The following is a 23,991-nucleotide window of genomic DNA, read 5'->3' on the forward strand; positions in this document are numbered from 1 at the left end:
GATGGGAAACTGTGATTGTAGAATAAACCCATTAACACCTCCTTCTAACGAAATAAACCCGGATAATCTTTCTACAGGTTACGAGGATAGAAAAGGCACCCCTACCTTTTTATTTAAATAGGCAGCGTCGCTTAGCAACAAGAGCTGATACTGCCTTCAATGAGTGTCACAAACACCACGATTCAGCACAAACATTTATCATTTTCACATGAATCATTCACCTTGGGTAATGATCCAGGATGACTGTTTTACAGGAAAACATTTGTGCGCAACCCAAAAGTAAATTAATTTCATGCTGTCATCAGCCACCAAAATTTTACACACAAACCAGCCTTTACGTGCAAAGGATCTATCAACTGTTGTAGCTACCGGAAAAAAAAGACCCAAAACACTTGGAAGATAGCTTTCAGCATGAAATAGTCTGAAATCACGGAAAGCAAGGGTCTAGCTCCTCTTTTATAGATGCAGTTAAGCATTTATGGTAAAATCTTCTGAGTTTGGCCTTCTGAGAGAAAAATAAAATAAAAAAAAAAGGATTTCTGATAGACCTTCAGGGCATCTGCTAGGTGGAGACAAAAATACGCTGATTTTAAATCAAAACCAAGCAGGTAGGGTGTGAAAGCCACTGCAGAAGAAGGGAAGATGGTGGGGGGGATCCAAAGCAAAAATACCTAGGGAACAAACAAACAGACAGAACAAACAGACTATTTAACAGCAAATTATTTAGTGCCGAAAAACGGGCAGCAGAGCGAATTGTCATTGCCTTGTAGAACGTAACGCAGGAAAAGAAACCCAGGACAACACTCACGACACCTTGAAGCGTCCAGGGTTGCTCCAAGCAGATGTTGTGCAGCAAAGGGCCCCGCTGCAGAAACTCATCTGGGCTGCAGGTCTCCATCCCTCCCTGCTTCTGCTCACGCCTGGGATGGGAAGGGGAGGAAGAAGAGGACACTGAGCCCTCCTGGAGCCCCCATGCAGAGGTCCCTGTCTAGGGCCTGAGTTAGGACTCTCTCACCCTGGGCTCCGGGGTTCAGGGCCAGAAGTCAGACAAGCCCTGCAAGGTCCTGCTTGATGCCCCACAGCACAGCAGGGCACGGCCGGGTGAGCTGTGCACCGTCCACCCAAATGTGACCACAAAGTGGAACCACCTTCACGTCTCTTCCCGTGACCCCCCCGGGCCCAAGCCAAGGTGCTGTTTCTTCAGCAGCTAAACGGGAGCAGCAAAAGCAGAGTTGGGCTGGATCCTTGCAGCTGTTTTAGGCATTAGGGTGTCCTCAGCGATTCCGAGACTGTGACTCAACTTCCCTTCCCCTTCAGCCGGGGATGGAACCAGTGCTGCGGGGTGAGAGGACTTCTTCCCTCGAATCCCAGAGAGGGAACTAGAGACCTTCAGCAAAGCCTGGGCAGTAGGAGCTAAGATGTCTGATTTTTTTTCCTTTCTTTTTTTTTTTAAAACATCAGAAACATTTCGGTTTTGAAAAGGAAGACCAAACGGTCCTTTCTCCAAGAATAAATATTTGCCTAAAAATTGCGGCAGCCAGCATTACGGAATGATCATACCCTCACATGACAGTCATTTCTGTACTTGCCTGCACAGTCAATCATTTGTGGTGTATTTTTGTCTGCTTGTGGCCCAGTGAACAGCCTGTCTGACCTTCACCACAAACATCTTCCCTATAACTTTCGGAAGCATGTTTTCCTAAGTAAGGAGAGCTCAAGGCATTTGGGATGCCTGATGGCATCTGCCCGGCCTCCCTCTGCGGATGCAAAAGGGCACAAGTCTTCCTCGGGGACCATCTCATCCCTGCCAGCCCTCTGTGGATGTCTCAGATAACTTTGTCCATCTCTAATGGCATCCAATACCTGTGTTTTGACAACTAAATTGAGGCTTTTGGTCTAACACTTTTCCTGAATCTCTGGCTCTAATAAGGAATAAATGTAGGCCTGCAAATGTGCCAGGAATTCACAAATGTGTGGATTCCTTCGCAGTGACTGGTCTCCCTGCAAATTGCTGCTCTATACCGCCGTGATTTTCCCCCATATGAGTCTACGTTTATATTAAGCTGTAAGGGTATTACAGGAAGAATATCTTATTAAAAATTTTTTTTAAAAGGCAGGCTGAGATTACGCAGCAAGGAGTAGCTACTGATGACCCTAGAGAAGACCCAGAATATGTTTAAACGTCAGCAGTGTTGTTTCTACCTTTTATCCATGCTTTGTGCATTAAGGGGCGAATTGAGCAAAGCTGTTAAACACATGAAGTGTTGCAGCACCGCAGGCAAATTCTGTGGAGAAAGTCAAGTGAAGTCCTGGAGCATTTCAAATAGTGTCTCAGTACTCTAAGGTCAGCACAGTAATTCTGTATGCATGGTTTTTTTTCCTTTTCCTTTTTTTTTTTTTTTTGTTTTAACAGAGGTGACTTCAGACATACAGAGCAAGGATTCGTCCCTCTCATAGTGCCATCGTTCCCTCCTCCCTCTTTGCTTCCAGGCGTTGCTGATGCTCTGTGCCCTACAGAACAGCACCCTGAATAACCAAATGTGTCTGCTGGCCTCAAAGACACGATTCCCCATCTTCTTGCCTCTATTTTTAACTTAGGTTAATAATAGCCTTGCTTTTCCTATTTTTCTCCAGGTTTCCCTAAAAAACAATATTAAAGAAAGAGTTAAGTTCTCCAACACTCACGTCTTGGTCCAGTCTTTCATTTAAGTGAGAGCATTTGGGGCATTTGTCTCAAAACCTGGGTGTACTTTGACATCCAGCCGTGAAGAGAATGGACTCATTTTTTCCAATCTTGGCAAGACGAGCACTCTTAAATCAAAACAACTTAGTCATATTATGAAAGCTGAGACCCTTGCGAGTTTATATTCCTCGCTGTGTTTGGGTATTTGTGTGGGCGCGGGGCCAGAAGTAGGCGAAGGGTTTGAAGAAGCAGAGAAGGGACTTTGCGTTGCCGATTTGGGCAGCGTTTCTGCCTCCTCCAGACGAGCCTGGGAATCACATCCCCACGAGCTGCCGCTTAGTCACTGCACAGTTTGTACCAAGTCTGTGTTCACTGGTCGTGCTCTGGCTTCCAGGCATCTAAAGGAGGTGAAATTTTGATGTCAAGCATCAGAGCCAGTTGTTTGAGTACCTGACTGAGCAGTGAACTGCCCTTATACAGTCTCTTGCGTCTGAAATTACCAGAACAACTGACAAGCCCCTTTAAAAATGAATAAAGGGAAGCAGGGATGCCTAAAATTATTTGGCTGAGCAGAAGCTACAGGCAAATTCTGGTGTCGATTACAAAGATGCGGCACAGCTGTCTTAAAGAAATACGAGGTTTCTTGATTTCCCAAATTCTCCCTGTAGACAAGAGGAGTGAGAGAGAGACCTAAAAAAGCACTGTGTCTCCACGACCAGCTTCCTGACTTGCAGGAGTTTGAGGGAGCACAAAATGCTGCCCCTGGTCCTTCTCCCGAATACAGAGGCGCTTTTTGCCCCAGACCTACAGCAATGGGGCCTAAATATGCAGAGTACCAAGCCCCCAGCAACACTTCAAGTGCCTACGCCCATGAAAGTCACCAGATGAGGATGTTAGCTCCCGACAAGATTGGGTTTTGCACTCCGGAGCATAAGGATTTTTGAAAAGAGAGTGCCAAAAAATATTTAATTTGGAGGGCCTTGAACAACTCTGACGAACGGCATCGCAAGGAAGAAGCGAGCGTGTGCTCTGCGTCAGGGATCGGCTGAGACAAATATCAAAATATGAAAACAGCCGCTGACAAAAGGTCTGTGTAGCTGAGCAGTCTGTCTGACAGTAGCCAAAAACCAGATGCCTAGAGAGAGGCACAGGAATAGAGCAAGCGCATTTTCCCAGCGCAGCCTGCCAGCCTCCAACACTTTGTGCCTCAGGCCTTTCCCGAGCCAGAGGTTGTCTGTTGTATTTAATAGCTGCACACAGACTTCCCCTCCACAAACTTGTCCAGTCTCCTCTTAACCGATGTGAACATTTAGGATCCGCAGCACCCTGTGGCAAGAGTCCAAGGCCTTCTCACATGGCAAACAAAGAACTGCTTTAATTGGCTATGGATCCATTACCTGCTAGCTTCACTTGATGCCCTCTCACTTTTTTTTTTTTTAATTTAACTGGTAGTCATGGTAGACATTCAGTCCCTTCACTCCTTAAGCCATCCATGATTCAGTGACCTTTCTCATACCCATCATATTCCCCCTTAGTTATCGCATCTCCCGATGAGGCATCCTAGCCCACACTGTGATGCCAGACACAGAAGCCATCCTTGAACCTTTTCTGGTGCCTCCAGCACCCTGGCCTGACAGGTCCCCACATGAATTTGTTGACCCCATAGGAGGATTTCTTGTACAAAAGCTGTGTTGATTCTTCCCTACTGCCGCCTTTATCCATGTGCTCACTATATGTAACCTTTACGATAGCTTTCAGTTTACCTTCCAGCTTTGCAGGACCATATTTAACTCCTAAGGGAGAAAGCATCTTTTAAGCAAGAGATTCCACATTACCATTTGCAGTTCAGCTTTCAGCCCGGAGTTCCTTTACTCTCTTTATTGGGTGTTTTGATGAAATTTCCCCTTGCTTTTTCTTATTTTTTTGGCAGGGGAAGGTAAGGCTGCTGTATCATGCCCTCGAATTTAACCTGCCAGAGCTTTATGTACTCCAAAGTTCAGGCTGCAAGGCCCTCTTGTGCCTTCATCAATTTGCCTTCATCAATTTGCCTTACAAAAAAAGTAAAACAATGTTCAGCAATCAGACACCCCTCTGATCTGAAGATAAGCCGAGCTATTTTAATGCCGAGCCATTCATCACATGTATTTTCCATGACTACGTAGGCGGAATTCCTCAGACCCTCGCAGGAGCTTGGGTAACTCTCTGAGGGCAGAAAAGGGCAGTACGGAGAAAAAGTCGCAGCTCTACTGCCTTCACCAAAGCAGGCGTTGAAGCTAGAGTTTGCTCCCGTGATCGATGCCAAATAAGACAGAAGATGCTTCATGCGGTTAAGGAACGAATCACTGCAGAAGTACTGACACCACTGTTGGGCGGGCATTTTCAGACCCCCAGCAGCACAGGAGATCTGAGCTCTGACAACTCTTACGTGTCACATATGCCACATTAGGCAGTCCTATTTCCATGCTGAAATGCAGGTAGCCACTCTGCAGTGTCACGTCACAAAAGATACATCAATAATCATAATGCCACATGAGATACGTGACCATAGAGTAATCAAATACAGTGGAATTCAAGCCCAGGAATACGCTCTGTTCTTCAAAGGATTTTCACAGCATACAATAGAGAGGGAACAGACAGCTAGAGCAAAATTTGGGTGTCAGAAAAATAAAATTTGTTACTAATAAATATATAGAAATATTTTTTCAGTTGTCCTGATAAAGGCTTGGGATATATCCTTTATATGACATGTGATAAAAGATGTGAAAACACTTGCTAAGGCAAATTATAAACAATAAATTCGTTACATTTATTTTTTATAGATAGAAATTCAGTTTTTCTAAATCTCTGTGTATCTGCTGAGGCAATCTTGTGAATGGGATATATTCAAGAAGTAATGGAAATTTCTCAAGAACGGTCATTTACTTGACTTAAAAAAATATTTTAGGAGCCATCAAAGATAGACAATGCAACACGAAACTGTTAAAAATACTCATTCCTTTTGGCACAAATCCCTTCCTTGCATTCTCTCTCATCTTTTTAAGATGACTTTTTCCATCTCTACCATTTATGTGAGCTTGAGGCTATAGCACGCAAAGTTTCTTTAAAAAACAGAGGAAAACTAATCCATTCTAACCCAAAGAACACGGTATCTTTAGTGCTAGAAGGAATGGTTAAGATTTCTGTTCTTCATTAAAAGTATCAAGGTCATTTATAAAAGCTCGGGTTTTTTTCATTTTTTAAAAAGATCCCTCCTTTTGGTCCCTCTGGTTCTCTCTCTGATGCCTGTTTAGTAACTTTTGTATTTATAATGGCTTAATTTGACATATCTACGGCCAACTGGATTGTTGCACTCATAATATTTTTTTTTTAAATTTGTATTAGCAGAGCCTACTTGGAAAAGATTTCCGTTAACCAGTTTAAATCTCAGACGCGCCTCTGTGATCATCCAGAGGACAAGGGGAAAATGACCTGGCTTTTCTGTCCAGTTTTCACAGAAGACAAAAATAGAGGAAAAAAAACCTTCTCTGAAGCATACAGCTGTACAGCAGGGGTGCATGAAAACAAACATCCCTCAGCTGTTTTATGGAGAAAACTGGTTTAATCTGTTTAATAGCATGCAGTAATGCCGTTCAGTTAAATGTATTTTCGTTAAGCTAAGTTTGAATTCTGATGTCTACTGCCTGGCAGTAACTCCAACCTATTATCGTTATTATTATGCCCCTTCACAGCCATCAAAAAGGGCACCGATTTGGCTCCACACTGATGCCTGCACCGTAGCAAAGCTGACCAGTTGGTGTGGCTGTTGAACTACAACGCCAAAGGAAGAACAGATGTTACAAACCCGCCTCCCCTTGTTCTTCTCAGTAGAATCCCTCGCGCAAAGGTGGAAAGGCAGGAAAAAGTCACTGGGGTTTGACAGTGCCTCAGGCCCCAGTACGCATTTGCTGGGAACGGGAAAAAGTCTGCCTGTAAAGCTTTTCTGTCTTTGCAAAATATATTAAAAAAAGGGTAGATACTGGATGCTTTACATGCAAAGTAACTATTTCATTTTTGAAAGGCTGTTTCAAATTTGAGATATCCTCACAGAAACAGTTTGTCAGCCTTTCTCAGAGCCTTTCCTGGGGGAGGGGGTGTACTGTACGTGGTGTTTACATGGTCTTCAGGCCATTTTCTTCATATTTCTGCTCCTGCCCCAAACTTCATTCCTCAGCACTTACACTTTCTCTGGCCCGACTCTCCCTGTTCAACAAGCTATACAAACCTACCTCTCTTAACCCCAACCCCAGATTTTTTGCTGAAAATCATTCAATCTCTTTTCTTCTCATCCCAATCCCAGCCCCCCTTGCCCAGGAAATTTCCTTCATCCTTCTTCTCGTCCCGGTTTTCAAAACCCCATCTTTCAACCCTGCCCTGACTTTCCAGGCAGCTTCCATATAATTCAGGTCATTTCCTCCTTCACACTGCCAGAGTGATAAACGCCTCTTAGCTTTGCCAAATCTCAGCCTCGCCAGACTGCAAGCTCCAAAAGATCTGAGTGTGTCCCCCTTCTCCCTAGTCATGGAGTTGGAGATGTTCAAAGACATGTAACGCAGCTAAATTTGGGTGAATTTTTAACTGGGACATCAGTAAGACACAACCTTGTCCCAAAGCTGACCTCCTGGCAAGGCTCACGCTTTCACTCTGAAGGCCTTAGAGGAGATGGAGAGCAATGAACCGTTTTCAAAGGAAAGGTCACCAGGAGTTTAACATGAGCAAAATGACATTTCCTCCTAGCTTTATTTACAGAACCAGATGAACCATTTCAACTAACATTTTCAAAGCCCAGCATGGGAAGTTTCAGCATGAATAGCTAAACTGACCAAATTATAAAAATCCGAGGGCGGGTTACTTTCCTGGGGAACGCCGGGGGAAGAGGAGCCACGTACCAACTCCGTCAGAGAACTTTTCCCCTTTAAACTAACACTGGCAGCCGTGGGGCAGCCAGTCTGCAGTCCAAATGGTCACTATATTTCTTTTTAATGAGGGTTTGGACCTGCTTCAAGCCTAGTGCTAAAATTAGGTCTTTTGCTAGCTTTTTAATTTTCCAGTTCAAAGGCTAGAAGTTTTCAGAAACCACGTAAGCCACTACTGAAGGTTACAGTCCGGACCATGGTTCTGAGTCCAAGACATCCACCAGAAGCTGTTTCGCATTTTGTAGGAAGCCAGACGAGCACAGCTCAAAAAGGCAGGAAGCGTTGCACTTCCCATCGATCTCGTGCTGCTAACAGGAGAAATACAGTTCCCTTTTTACGAAAGCCAAGGGAATAAGAAGGATGAGTACCTAGATACAGAGCTTTTGGCTGTAATCACAGCGCATGGTAGTTGAGAGGCGCCTTTTCTAAGAGACCTCTCTCTACAGGACAGAAGTTATTCCAAAGCATAAACAACATGCCAGCCTGACTGATGCGATTTATCGCTGCTTGCTTTGATGAGATCACCACATGCTATTGCAGAGCAGAAGAAGCCTCAGTGCCTGAGCCTGAATTCTATAGTTCAAGAATCAAGAATGTTTTCACTCAGGAAATTTAAAGCCTTTGCAACCCCAAACTTGAATGAAAAAACAACACTTACGTGCTGCAACCTTTCCAGCAAACTCAGCTCCACACACACCATTTCAGTTTCTCTTCTGGTCATGCCATTTTGCAAGTAGACATAGGAAAAAGGTTAAAAGTCAAAGCAGGCAAGCTGTATCAGTAAGTTAAATTCAAATTTTCTTGAAATAAGTAGCAGTCTCAGAGTGACAACTCAGATCGTGTGAGACTATACACTTAAAAATGTTTGGCTTAGAAAAATTACCTTTATTCATTTTCCACTAGTGCCCCCCAGAGTGGGTTTTTTAGAGCATTTAGAAGGCAATGCTGCACTAGTAAATGCTCTACCCTTTCAGTCATTCCATTTTACTTTTCACATCAAATATGTTAACTTGCCTTTAAACCAATGCAGAGGCCCTCCTGAACTTTTTATACATGTGCTTTTTATATACTATTTTTAGCTTTACTTACACTTCCAGTTACTATTATGTTTCAGGGTCAAGAAGAACCACATGAGGAAAATCAAATTTTAAAGAGACAGATAGGCAAGGTCATAATCTATAACAAATATTTTTTTTTCCTTTTTTAATATAGTCATCCACCTACCTGATGTGCTCGTTCACCTACCTACCTTTCAAAGGAAGCTTTACAAGTATTTAATCTTTTCTTTTTCACCAGACGTTAATCCACTAGTGCAAATGACGATGCACGCTTATCAGTTACCAATATACTGCTTTATTTCTTGGTAGCAAATTAAGGCTTTATAGTGAGATTTGTACAGTACAGGCCAATTTAAACATTAGAAACCTTAAAAACCATGTAGCACTATTCACTCAATTTAGCATAGCCAGAAAAGTAGCTTTTTTTTTTTTTTTTTAATAAACAGTTAAACGTTACTAATGAGGCCTTATATTTCATGAGTGCAAATGGCTCAAAATCCCACCATCCTCAGGAACGGGCTTAACATCCTCTGGGCCATTTTGAGATAAAGGATAAACAGAGAGTATAGCTGGCTCGGGTAAAATATACTGTACTACTTGTTGGAGAAGAAATCTCTAATTTTAAAACTACAGAAAGGAAAACCAAAGCGATATTAACTGGCCAAAGGATGGTACCACCCCCTATTAGTCACTGACCAGTAATAGTAGCAATGACAAATTAATTTTCCATGTCCCTCTTTGCTTTAGTACAATCTGATTTATAAATCAGAGCTGATGACATCCTGTATGTTAAGAGGAACATACATAAGTTACAGGACTTTTTGCAGCAGCAGGACAAGTTCCCTCTGCAGGGACATCCCCAAACCATTGCTTTTTTGTAATTTGAGAGAGCACTGCTAAAAGTATTTCCTCAGCAGTTATGTATTTTTCTCGAGCGTATGGATTTTCACTTCATATCAATGATTTTATTAGTGTTGTCTGGAGATGATGGAACTACTGCTTATGAAAACCAGACACGGTGCTTCCCTTATGTTCTCTACCGAGACATTTATAGCGTTTGAGCTGAATGTATGAATTCACCTGTCAGTCAGGCGCAGGGGGGCTGCCTGAAAATATCATCGCCCCTAATGTGTCTGGCTTTCAGATCTGAGCATTACATGTGAAAACGCAGAGAAACGGCTGCCAGAAAACTGTGAAGAGAGTAACCATGGAATGACCACACGCTCTGGGGAAGGAGGCAATGAGATGGGGGAACCACCAAACCACTCTTGCTCTTGCATGACCAAGAGTGACCATGAGAGTACAAGGGGCTCCCGGTGTTGCAGGGCAACGCTGGCGTTTTAATTCCTTGTTGAACGGCAGCTGTTTCTCCAGCCAAAGGGAACACACACAGACAAGGTTTCACAAAACCTAAACCTAATGTGAATAACACTCTAAACCCCTCTGTTCCCAGGGGTGTTATCTAACATCAGGCTAACATCTTTGAAGTCTCAAGATCAGCCGTCTACCCTTTGAACTGGAAGGCCACAGAGAAGGGTTTGGTTTCTACATGTATTAAGGCACATATTGGATTTACCTCAATGCACGTGCCTGGTTTGCTCAGGGAGTGTCAACTGCAATGGTGACACGGCTGCTGAAGACATACAGTGAAGGAACAAAGACAGACTTTCTGGTGACAGCAGCGCAGCACAGCATTTGGGACTGCCCTGCGCAAGCTGCTCCACAATGCTTGAGAGAGTCCCGGGTGTACTACAGTGCTATGTCAGCTTGTTGCAGAATTACAGCAGCTTCTCAGGCTGATTTGTTGGCTTTTCCCTTTGCCAGGCCACCGATATCTCACCTGTTTTCCTTCACTCGGGTGAATATGTCACTGCTTATCAGACCCAGAAGTCCCTATCTGCTACCAGAGAGTGGTACAACACATGCAGGAGAGAGCACATTTAGAAATGAAGGCAAGTAGTGATGATGCACGAGTGACCCGGAGGTGGGCTTTCCAGGAGAATCCATGCATGGGCACAATCTCCAGATTCACTCAGCAGAGTGCGTGGCAATGGCCAGCAGATCTTGTTCTGCATCAATCAAGTATGTTTAAGGACATTACCCAGTATTTCCTGAGGGATTATAATGGACGACTACCAAAGAGAAACTACTTGGAGACAAGGGGATGCTTTATCAGCCGTCTTGGAAGAAGTTGGGGAACACAGACACATATTGCATAGTCAGCTTCATGAGCACAGCTGGAATTCAGATGTATTTGACACAGCTTAGTAGCGTTTCCAAAGGAGGGATTATGTGCTATTTCCTTTGGAGGTAGCTACTGTAGCCTGGGACAAGATCACGGCTGTTAGGGAAATGGCATCCCACTAGGGATGCTGAGCACTCATTGCTTTTGCATTAAGGCAGCCTCTCCATGGAGACCCACCGCACCTTAAAAAGTGATCATACAAAAAGCAAACAAAATAGTCCTCTAGAACCTCCCCCCTCACCCACAACATACAAGAAAAGCTGACTCCCGTGAGCTATAGAAAAGACAGCATTACTGAATATGGGAGTGTGTGTTTATACAACAGTGTTTTTAATACTGCATTGTAACGACAGGTGGGGGTGTCCTTTCAGAAGAAGGCAGGGTTGGTGTGCTCTATAATACAGCGCTTGCAATGTCGTTTAACAAATCGCAGAGCATCCACAGAGACATCGCAGTCCTGCACATTCAACATCTGCAGGTCAAAACAGTTGGCAGCTACAATCTGCAGGCCCTGCCCAGTGATGCTCTCACATGATTTCAGGCTCAGGCGCTTCAGGTTGAAGCAGTTGAGGGCTAGAAACTCCAGGCCGGTGTCTGAGACCAGAGGGCACTTGCCAATATCTAGCGATTTGAGTTTTGTGCAATTTTTGGCGAGGTACTCCACACCGTGGTCCGTGATGCCCTCGCAGCCCCGCGCGTTGAGGTAGCGCAGCTTGCTGCAGTATTTGGCAATGTAACGGATGCCCACGTCTGTGATCCGGCCGCAGTGAGCGATGCTAAGGTATCGGAGGCGCGACTCCAGTTTGGCAATCTCCCGCATGCCGAAGTCACTGACAAACCGACAGTCGCTCACGCTCAGTTCCTTAATGGACGTGCAGTAAATCATCAGGTAGCGGAGACCCTCGTCGGTGATGCGGACGCAGCGGCGCAGGTACAGGTGGGTCAGTTGAGTGCAGTGAGCGGCGATGGTGTGCAGTCCTTCATCCTCCAGGACGAAGCAGTCTGTCATGTCCAAGTAGCGAATGGAGATTTGTTTCCCGTGTAAGGGAGACAGCTTGATGGAGGCTTCGCGAGTCAAACTGATGCATGTTACTTTGGAGCAGCCTAAGTGGAAAAACACAGCAAATTTAAGCAAGCAGTAAAAACAGATCACATGGCAAGACCAGGAAGGTGGGCATGAAATTGCATGCTGGATGTCATGAAGATATCTTCACGTTGCAAGAGCAGAATCATCCTAACTAGCCTGGGTTTTCTGCGATGTGTCTCCACACCAGAGGAAATAACAAACTCTGTTATTTCATAGTGAGTTTGCTTTGGGATTTTGAGCACCAGCAAAGCGACGGACCCATTTTGTTCACATCCCGAATGTGAAACGATGGTCCTAGGTTTACCTAGGGACAGTCTATGATCTGTTACTGCAACACAAACCCAGCAACAATTTGAGAAAATGATACTACATGACAACCAACACAGCTTTTTGATCAGAGGCAGTCTCATTGCTGACTGGCTGAGTTTGTAAAGCAACATCAGAGGCTCTTTCACCATCCAACCCCATTATAAAAAAGACAAACCCCACCCTCCCTCCAAAAAGCATTTGAGGAACAGATGTGAATCCAGCCCCAAGCCTACAATGTGGGAAGCATGCGAAACTATGGCAAGACTAAGTGCTTGCAGAAGGGTGGAGATTCGGGCATCCTAGGGAGAATGGGGAGAGTCAGCAGGAGCCAACAGACTGGTAAGGGCACGAGAGGACATGGACAAACGCAGAAAAGGACTGCTTCAAGCGAGAAAAGTCTGGCCATGAATGGAGGTAACTAGGTTAGAAGAGAAACACCAGACCTTGCAAGGAAAGATAAAGAGCTAGATTAAAGGGAAAAACACGCTCACGCACTTCCCCCATTTTTCACCTCCACTCTCTGCCTGGTGATGAATGAAAGCTTTTTTTGGAAAGTGGCGTTTCTGCTGCACTGCAAACTGGCAGTCTCAGGCTCCTGAAGGGAAATTCTTATCTGTGCCAAGTTCAGCTGGGCACATTGCATTAGCATAGCTAGAAACAGCTGCAAGGAAGAAGGCAGGGTCTACCTGTTAGTGATCAAGGCTCAACAGTTTTAGCCGTAAATGTCTACTCAGACAAATCCTGCAGCTTATGCCTAAAGACCTCCCCTCAGGTAGTGATAAAAGGAGCTTTTCTGTATTGCTGAAACACTGGCAAGGGGAGACGAGGAGACCCACGAAAAGCCAGAAAACTTAGGCTGATGACCTTAGAGCTCTGTGTATCAGAAATGCTGCCCAAATCCTGTAATCTGGAAGTAAAGAGCAGGAGAAAACTTGAATGACCCAAACCCATACTGCTTCATACAACAGGTTCTCATTCAGAGGCTTAGTGGAAGGTATGAATATGCTTCAGTTCTTAAAAACCAAAAGGAAAACCCTTGAGATAATCCAATGGTTTTATGCAAATGCTACAAGGAGCACGGGATATGGACTTGAAACAGTTTGCCACCTGAAATTAGATTTCTACAGTCATCATTTGAATCTGCAGCTGGATTTTTAATTTAAGCTTCAAATTTATTTGAACAGATGCAATTTTTACCACAGGCCTCACACAATGAAATGGGCAAATTGTCCACAGGTTATGCAGAAGCTCTGGGCCCTTGAAGCAAAGCACTTCGTTCAACAAACAACACCTTCTTAAAACTGAATGCTGCTATCTCCTCTTCAGACTGCATTGCAGATCCGGCTTTGTTATGGTGCAATCTTTGGAAATACGTTTGCCTTCAAATAAATACTACATACACGCTCAGTAATGCAAAATGATTTTTCTAAAGGGAAGCAGTACAATGCTAATGGTGTAAAAATTTCACCTCTAATACGTTCCTTGAAGTAGGTGACACAAAATGCATCATAGAAGTCCCCATCCTTGAGCTGGGCTTTCCCAGAAGAAGCTGGCACCTAGGCAGCGTTCTGCTGTGCCTGACGTAGCTCTGGCTATTGCATTTGTCTGAGGAGGTTGCTGGATTAAAGAATCAGTCTGGATATTTTACATGCTGACCAGAATTCAATTTTAAAATCTGTCTAAGTGAGAATGAAGAGTCGACAAGGCCGAGGAAAATGTTCGGTCTGCTGAGCATCCACGAAGGGGGAATGCTTCAATGACCGCAATTAGAAAGTGAATGGGTCAGAAGTCTCACAGCAGAGTTGGAGTCATTGTACATCAGTGTGTGATCACTGTTTTGACAACCGACAAGACAATCGTCTTGTCTAGTTACTTTGGCTGCACTGTAAAATATTTCATGGGAAGGGTATTTAAAATGGTCTCACCAGAAAAAAAGCTCACGTTGATATAGAACTGACTGATTTTTAGGCAAAATGACAGGTTCCTGGGTCTGTAACAATTTTGCTGTCCTAAATAATAAAAAATGTAAAAACAAAGCTCTTGTAGCAGGATTTTCCATAAAGTAAGTATAACTGATTTTTAAAAGAGAGGAGAAACTTCCAAACAGATTAAAAAAAAAAAAAGTTGGCTAGCATGTTAGATAATAACTTGCAGTCAAGCTCAACCAACTTCTAGAGATATCTCAGATCTGCCCACAAAGTGGATGCTGAGAGTGACAGAACTTACATTGTGGAAAACTCTGAAAGTTAATATGAATGTCTGGTTTTGACATTAAAGGTTTTGCTATGTTATTGCTGCCAAGTAGCCATCCAAGAGGGAGAGGGATTCAACTAGATGTACAACTGTGAACTGGGTTTTAATTAACTAGCTACAAGTATAGCGTTATCCTCCAGCACATGTACCCAACTTTTCTTGCTCAGTATAAAACCAAACCAGTGAACCACTTCAGTCCTGTGAATTGCTTGTGGATGTAGGTGCAAGCCTTGTCCTCCTAACTACTTCTTGGACTTGATTACAGAAAAGATCTTCTCGTGTAAGAACTTAGCCCAGAATTTGTCCAAGGATCTAGAGCGCAGCCTCATTTCAGACAAGTCCAGGGAGAGTCTGTACAGCAATCAAAATTGCTGATTGAAACCTTATTCCTGGATTTTTTTTCATAAGACATTCAGATATGAAAATAAGTTGTGGGGGTTTTTTAATTCCTGGACTCCTCTGTCTTACCTTCTATTTAAACACCCAGTACCCAAAGGGCAATAAGAGAGGGCTGCGTAAGTACTCGTGGCACAGTCTGAGCCAGGGCTCAGCATATACTTCCAGCATTTGCCTTTGTACCACAGTGCAGACTGGTGAAAATCTGTGCCCCTGCCCTTTGAAGAGGAAGACTTACAGCTACGGATGTATGGACTGCTTTTCCTGTTTAGTTTGTAAGTCCGGGAATCACCCCTTCTGTTTGAGAAAATGGAGAGAGGAAAGAAAGCATGAGAGCAAGAAAATCCACTTCTACAGGAAACATCCACAGAAAAGGAACAAGGGGATGCTCTAAGAAACAATTTGAACCTGCCCAACATTTGCGCAACCAAGGCTTTCTCTTGTTCCAGTCCTTGAGCTGTTGTCCGCCGAATCAATTATACTTTGCCCTAAATCTATTTCCTCTCTTCACTTGCTGGAAGAATACTTGCTGGAAGTACATTTTCCTGGTGCTGTAAGATGCCCCTTCCCTGCTAATTCTGGAATTTGGTACTGAGTGGAGATGCCTCTTGGGTAAGACTCCAAGAGAAACGGTTCTTCACTGAAGACTGATGTGTTTACAGAGGGGGTATCCTGCCCTTCCAGCAAGGAAGAAATGAATGGGACATAACTGGCAGGATTAAACTAGTTCCTGTGGATAATAGAGTTCTTTTAAAGGATGAGGTCTGCACTACACAAGCAGCAGCCTCCATAGGAGCCAAATCATGTGAGGTGAATGCAATCCTTGGCACACATACTACGAAGGTGGATCAGACTCAGTCTTCGTTTGAGGTCTTTGCTGTGCTGTATTCACCACTGTGGGCATTGCTACAATTGAGGTAGCTTCTAGCCCTAGCGTTCAATTTACTTACCAGATTAGCAGTTAGCATTCAATTTGCTTAGGTGGATTCATTTCCCCTCCTTCCACACATGCCACCAAGTACAGCACGGTGTGTGAAATACATGAATAAAGTTACTCAGAGGTGATCATTACACACCCTGACAAACTGCACAGCAACCCTTCAAAAAAAACAGGGTCCAACAAAAATGAAGTAAAAAACATTTTAATATATTTTATTTCAGCCAGACAGAAGGAGGGTAAAATGGAATCCTGCTTCTGAAACATCCTCCAAAATTACCCATGTCAGAACTAAAAAAGTGTGCTCAAAACAAGACCCGAGGGATCAATTATCCTCAATACATATGCAGGCACATGCAGCAAAGGCCAAGTCTGAACCAAAACACCCTGACTTCTGTGAATGTTCAAAACCAGGATTTTCCCTTGCCTGCTCCAAAAAGAAAGGATAACTTCAAAAAATGTGCGATTAAAAACAAAACAGATGAGCTCTTAGGGACAGACACCAGCTTCTAGGTTTGAAAGTAACAAGCTTGGGAAAACCATAAATGAAGACAGACCTGAAAAGGACATATTTCCAGACCCGGTGTCATCTTTTCATTTTCCCTGCTTTTGAAAAGTCACCTTTCGTCTGTATCAGTAGAAGCTGTAGACCAAAGCATGAAAAGGACCAAAGCCACATACAAGGAAAGTCCCCAAGTACACTCGGTGTGTCAGCTAACAAACTGGTGTGCCAAGGCAGTTCACGCTCAGCTCAGTGATTTTACTTCTCCCGTTTCTCCAGGCCCAGGATACTCGAGCCACTCAACTCTTCATACCATCCTAGAGGATGTAGTAAGAAAAGCATAAATACACCTGGGATACAGGCAGCCTTCAAAGTGTTATATAGCTCTAGGTCCAAATCCCACAGGCATATACATTTTCTCCTGGTGTTGGAGATGCTTCAACCCGAATGTGTGGTTAGCAATACAGAGCTAATGTCAGCATGTACTGACAATAAGAAATTCATGTGCAAGGTCTTTGTGAATAGACTCCATGGGACAGGACTCCCATGGAGAAACCTTATCACCTCATGGTTTCAGACCGTAATCACAAAAAGTGAATAATGCTGATTTGTTGCTATTGGTTTTGATGCCATCCATGACTTTCTGCCATACTAAGAAATACTAGGTTAAAGATTGGATAAAACAGTTAAAAAAATAAAAGGCAAGAAAAAGAAACCAAATCAATGTACACCAGATAGGCAGCCTTGGAAAAATCAGTTTATCTAGGTACCAGTGACTCAACAGTATTGCGTCCTCTCCCCACTTTGTCCTGCTTGTTGTGTAGCCATCAGTGCCTCTGCAATGGCCAACCTGGTCCAGCTGATTAATATCAGCATTAGACTAATAACAAGGTGAGATCACAAAATAAGTATTCAACATCAAATTTACTTCAGTGCTTTACTTGGCTGCATCCTTTTAATTAAGCGCCAACCTGTTTGCAGAGAGGAAATTCTGTGTGGCTGATCTTGGGTAATGAGCAGGTCTGAGAAAAATTGTCTAAAACAATTTTGCTGATCTAAACAGCTGCAGTGACACATTGCAACTGGGTGAAATGAAAATCAGAAAGCCACTAAGCAAATACATACACTATTAAAAAAAAAAAAGAAAAAGAAAAAAAAGAAAAAAAAAGAAAAAAAGAAAAAAAGAAAAAAAAAAAGTCCAAGCTAGCTAAGTCTGGTTAAAATAGCAACGGAAACAAGGGGACCTTGAAGTTTAACTAGGGATGACAGTTGATATTTATACCCAGACAAAAGCCTAGCCTGATTCTGAGCTCCTCCTCAAGTCACTCATAAGATTACAGAAATATATATACACATATATATACATATATATATATCATCTACTTATAAATGAGATAGATATATATATATATATAAAAGATAAAAAAATTTTTGCTCTAGTAACTAACCTTCACTATATGATATACCACTGACTGCAACGTGGTCCCTTGTAAGGGTGCTTTATGCAAAAATACCTAACTAGTCCTTGTGCTATTTGAATGGGCCATCTCTGCTAGCTTGCCTCCATCAGAAGAGGCCTGGCTGCTCAAGAGGTGCTGCTGGCATTTGGGGCATTGAGATTCTAGCAGTGCCTGTCTAACCAGTACTGTGTTAGGAGACTGGCATTCCTACTTCAAAAGACAACACAAAAAGGGAAATCACCTCCCCCCCTGGAGGGACTGCAGCCATGGGTAAGGCCACATTGGAGCAAGGGACCGTGGCTGTGGGTAAGGCCATGCTGGAGGAGGCGTATCTCTGAAGGCATTGTGACCCATGGAAAAGGCCATGCTGGAACAGATACACCTTAAAGCGATTATGGCTATGGATGAGTCTATGCCACAGCAGGTATACCCTACCCCTGACGAGACTATCTCTCATAGATAAGGCTCCACTTGGAGCAGCTACACCCCTAAGGGACTGCAGTCCGTGGATAAGTTCAAGCCAGAGCAGGGGCAAGGGGAGGAGTTCATCGCAATGTTAAACCCTATGGCCTGGTCCAAAGGGACCAGGGGTGGAGATTGTAATGGAAACACCTTTAAATTGTTGTAGCCCTGGATTTGAGTTGAATGTTATAGGAATTATTATAGCAGGAACCACCTGAACCAATGGAGGACAAGCCTTACAAGAAGCAGTGCAGTGCAGCAGTGACCCGACCTGAGCTGGCTTTGGTGACCAGTAATTCCACGCAACACACCACCTCTCCTCTCCTGAGTGACCGCCATAAAGAAGGAGCCCGAAGTCATGGACTAAATTAACTCAATGGAGATTTTGTGAGCATTTCTGGATATTTTGTGGACATTTTAAAAGGGTTGTCCATAGACTAAGGGAACGATATCTGTGTATTATATCAAAGGATGGGAAGGGGGGTAGAGGTTAATGCGGATGTAGTGGATAGGGTAGACCTGAGCATGACGTAAATAGTATGAAATAAGGGGTGGAGAATGTGCTAGTTTTGGCTGGACTAGAGTTAATTTTCTTCATAGTAGCTAGTATGGGGCTATTTTTTGGATTGGTACTGAAAACAGTGTTGATAATACAGGGCTGTTTTCATTATTGCTGAGCAGTGCTGACACAGAGTCAAGGCTTTCTCTGCTTCTCGCACCACCCCACTAGTGAGTAGGTTGGGGGTGCAGAAGACATTGGGAGGGGACACAGCTGGGACAGCTGACCCCAACTGACCAAAGGGATATTACATACCACGTGACGTCATGCTCAGCAATAAAAAAGCTGGGGGAAGAAGGAGAAAGGGGGGACATTCAGAGTTATGGCATTTGTTTTCCCAAGTAACCGTTGCGTGTCATGGAGCCCTGCTTTCCTGAAGATGGCTGAACATCTGCCTGCCCATGGGAAGTAGTGATTAAATCCTTGTTTTGCTTTGCTTGCGTGTGTGGCTTTTACTTTACCTATTAAATTGTCTTTATCTCAACCCATGAGTTTTCTCACTTTTACACTTCTGATTCTCTTCCTCGCTGTGGGGGAGGGAGCAAGCAGCTGTGTGGTGCTTAGTTGCTGGCTGGGGTTAAACCATGACAGGGACCAGGAGTCTGACAAGCATGAGGCTTCTAGACTCAGAGACACCCATATTTAAATATTTCCTGTTACCTGACACATCCAGGTGTTCCAGGTTTGGGCACAGTGACACGACATCAAAGACCGCCTCATTGGAGATATTGTAACAGCCAGACACCTCCAGCCTCCTCAGTTCTGGACAGCACTGGGCAATGGTGTAGAGTCCTCTGTCTGTGAGCCGCCTGCAGCCACTAACAATTACCGTCTCCAACATGAGACATACGTTGGGTGTATCCTGACAAAGCCTTCGGGTCAGCACTTTAAGAGCCCTGTCTACGTTGATTGTCTCGCCAGTCAGGCGAATAGTCCTCCAAAGTCGGGGGTCCCAGGCAAGGTTATACCAGCGGCGGCATACACGGGCGCAGCGGCACAGCTGGTTGGTGGGCAGGAAGGAGAATATCTGGATCATGGAGTGGTCAGGCAGCCGGTCTATGTTGGCCTGTTCCTTCTGGTGCTTGGACGCCAGCCGGATGAGAGGATGAGTGAGACGGGTTGGAGGTGGCGAATGGACCATGGCAACAGTTTCCCCAGTGACTGAGGATGAAGACGTCGACGACCCTCTGCCATTCTGGAAGCCAGGGGAATTCGGTGGAAATATTAATGCTGGACTGGGCGTGCTGAGCGTCCGCATGCTCAGGTCGGAGTCTGGAAAACAAAATGCACAATTTCAGTAAGTGGTGGGTGGATACAAAGCTCTCTCAGCAGCACAGCACCCTACTAGCCCTATAGCACAATAAGCTTCAGGGTTTGGGGCAGGTTAAGCAGTCATTTTTACCAGTGAGACTGAGGAAACACATATTCTAAAACCTATTTTAGATTATACTCTGTTCATCTATGCTAGCAAAGGAGGGATTATGGGTCTGAGCCCTGTAATGAAGAGGAGACAGCAGTGGAAGTCCAGGGATTTTAATTCTTTATAGTCTTGACTAAATACTGCAAGAAATGAGTACATTTGAGTTAGAGGCTTTTTCAACAGAGAGTAACTGCCAATAACTTTGGCACTACCTATGCAGCTGTGAGCTGTTAGGGGAGCAATACTGTGGTCCTTTGCCTCTCAAATCCTTCAGCTGTTCAGTGGGAGGCCAAAGAAGAGATCACAAGGCAAACACCACTTCATTCACTGGACCTGGGCAGATGGAAAAGCACAACCCCATACACTTATTTTCATTGTGTCATTAAAAAAGTTGATTTTTCATTCATGCAAAGTGGAACTCAACAGTTTAACCAAGAGCCCAGTGACTAGTTCCTGAAGGGGGTTTGGCTGTCCCCATCATGCACACGTAGAAAGCGCTCCTTTCCCATGGACTAAAGTGAACTTCAGTTTGATTTGAAAAAACAGGCACAGAAAAGCAAGTGGTGAAGAAACAGCATGCCTGGAAACTGGTTACAGAGCTGTTGCACAACATTTACACAATCTTTTTGCTAGTGTTGTCACACTACAAGCAGTCAACCTAAAAAAAAACCCCACAAACCAATTTGCTGCTTCTTTACCTTCTTTATTTCACATTACTGGCAAAAAGCAGGCACAAAAATAGAGGGCCTCTGCTACTAAGAAAGGTTGCCTTTACTGTAAGATTATTTCAACTGTTTTCCCTCTGTACTGACATTGCTAGCTAGTCATTTCCACTCCTGCTCCCAGCTCTCCAATCAAATCAAGTAAAAGACCGGAAGACAACTAGGATATAATTTTGATAGACAAGCAAATGCCATGGGCAATACATTTGGAGACCCTGAGATATTTCAGCAGTACGTTTCACAAGATGCAATCAATGTATGAGAGATGAATGTTACTGCTGAGCACACTCTTTCCATCTCTGACCTCTCAGTACCGATCTCAACAGAAATTCTTTATGAAGGAAAGTATCATCAAAAGATGAATACAAGAACCACAATTTAGTGCCCAGTAGAATAACAAATATCACAAACGGAGTAAGAACAGTGGTTTTAGAGAACCAAGCTTTCCTCCATGTCACACTTTCTGCTATCACTTCAGGGTTCAGACATTTCAGGGAAGGTGCAAAGCCATCTCCTTAAGTAACACTGACTCTACAGCTCTGTGACTGTGACAGCATAGATACAGACTAAGCAAGGTACAGTTGGAAATGCATTCAATAAATCTGGGTTTAGGCAGAGATTTTAAATTAATTTTAAATTCATTTAAATTAAATTTCAGATGAATTTGATCAGTGTATTACATGTGAATTTCCCCATCAAGCTTTTACTCAGCCCAGCACGGACACGCTCTGATCTCACTAGCTACAACAGTAGCAACCGCAGGCCTCCATTTTCACAGCCTGTCTGCAAGGGAGAGAGGCACAACTACTTAGCTGAAGAACCCAAGACACAAAGTCCAGCAACTTGTCCAAGATCACCTAGTTCAGTTGAAAAGAGATCAAAATCATCATTTCACGCTGTGAAGGAAAAATCTACGCTACCCAGCTCTTTCCCGCTTTCTTTCTCTATCTTCTTTTACTTTCACAGAAGCTCAGTATTTCAGCGAGTGAAAAACATTTGCAGGGAAAACACTTTCTTCAAGACTACTAAGTCTATGCCATGGCTACGTGGATCTAACCCAAGGATTTGTGGATTTTTGAGCAAGAACCATATCTTAATGCAGAGTGGGTTTTGCAGACACTCTGCTCCCCTTCGAGACCTCCCAATCCCCCCCTGGCAGCTATTGCAAATAATTGCATCGAGGAGTGTTATTTGGAAAGCGTCTGATATACTCCAGTATTTTAAAAAAAATGAGATTTACAGCTGGAGAGAAATAAACCAAAACACCAGCAGCAGCCAGGCTCCTGCAGACAAGCACTGACTCTGCAGACCACTTAGGCAACAGTCCCCTAGATTAATTTTCGCAAGGATTTACCATATGTTTGACCTCCCTCACATTACCACCAAAACCAATGACAATGCCTGAAGTTAAACATGTGCAGAAGATGTGTCAGACTTGGAGCCTTTACTTTTTGCTCTTTTCTTGAGATTTTAAGACGATGCCTCTAATATAAAAGAACACACATTTTTTCAAGTGTTGGGTGTATCTTTCACTACTACATGTATTTGGCACTGTGAATTCCTCTCCGTTCCTTTTGCTTTTTCATTTGCTTTGGGCTTTTTGTTTGGTTGGTAGTTGTTGTTTGTTTGTTTTTCTACACAAACCAGCACAAAAAGGGAAAACAAAATGATATAAATAAAACCCACAGCACAAACACTTGTTTCTACACCACAAAATAGATGGAACTAAAATCAAAAGCAAACGGCTTTGTTTTTTAACATCTGCTATAAACAATTTTTAGTACTGTGTGAGTGCTTATCTCTTATAAAACAGTCTCCCAGCATATTTTGAAAACACAGATTTTTTTGTCAGTTATCGTTGAAAACACCTAAAAATGTCTGCATCCTTCTCTACTCTCCATTCCTGTGTAAGTACGGAAAGGGTTTAATTCTTTCCCCCCTTCCCTGGTGATCAAAACACCAAGCTAATATGGCTAATCTCCACTCCTTTTGGATCACAAATGGCATTCCTTCATCACTCCTGGGCACACTGTGAATAATCAATACCTTAGACATTCTGCATGCGTAATGAATTACCAAAAGGTGTTTTTTAACTTAGACCTGGAGCTAAAAAAGGTTTGACCTTCTGTTTTATGGGTATGCTCCGTGCTTGCTTCGTGCTCTCTTAATTCTCTCGTTAGTATAGCAGTTCCAGATGTGCATGCTATATTTCCTTTACCTTCCATCCTGAAGGTGCGTCATGTGAAACTTGCTCCCTCCACCTTCGGGGCATGGACTTCCAGACAGACGCATACACATACATACGCGTGCACCCCGTCTCCCCACCGCAAAGTATTTTGGAAAAAGACTGTAGTGTTGTCATTAAGTTTCAACAAGAGGGTCGAGAGAGCATTGTTGGTCTGCTAAGCCCATAATGCAATATGCTCAGAGACAGGAATTTTGCTGGTAGCTGAGCTGAACTCTGTACAGAGGTATTCCTGCTTACTGTTCGTTGTACACCCCTAAGGGGGAAAGAAAAAAATAGCAGGTGAGTCCAGGAGCTTTTTGCCAGTAAAAACTTGGAAAGCTTTTTGCTAGCATTTAAAGCTTCAGCAAATCACTTGGTCTACTGTACGTTTTCCAGACTTTTCAAGTATTGTTGGGAGGGGCTTCCTATAGCACTATCTGAACCTCTAAGGGCTTCCTTCGGATTTTGCTCTTCACCATTTACTGAGTGCTAGACAACAGTCTGAGTCAGTCTGAGACAGGGAAACTTAATGACAGTGTGACATTAATAAATGCAGCCCTGCACGCGCAAATGAACTTACTGATTGCAGTTCTCAATACACATCTTTCCACACACGTGCCCTATACAAGGGTTTATTTTCCTGAAAAAACCTAATTGTTTACAAGCCCGAAATGCAGCTTAACGTTTTGGTGACCTTAGTAAGTAAAAAACAAAGTACA

At 43.6% G+C, this 23,991-nt stretch overlaps 1 protein-coding gene across 1 annotated transcript in view; it reads right to left on the reverse strand.

Annotated features, from left to right (window-relative positions):
- Positions 1–8,969: 8,969 nt before the first annotated feature.
- Positions 8,970–23,991, reverse strand: part of FBXL7 (F-box and leucine rich repeat protein 7) — a 200,175-nt gene continuing 185,153 nt past the window's right edge. Inside the window, exons 3-4 of the mRNA XM_074576172.1 lie at positions 19,564–20,175; positions 8,970–12,042 (exon numbers count right to left, since the gene is read on the reverse strand). Of these exons, the coding sequence (XP_074432273.1) occupies positions 11,306–12,042; positions 19,564–20,175 (1,349 nt within the window). The 3' untranslated portion in view covers positions 8,970–11,305. The remainder of the gene's footprint in view (positions 12,043–19,563; positions 20,176–23,991) is intronic.

The sequence above is a fragment of the Larus michahellis genome, chromosome 2 (assembly GCF_964199755.1).
Source record: "Larus michahellis chromosome 2, bLarMic1.1, whole genome shotgun sequence".
NCBI classification, from domain to species: domain Eukaryota; kingdom Metazoa; phylum Chordata; class Aves; order Charadriiformes; family Laridae; genus Larus; species Larus michahellis.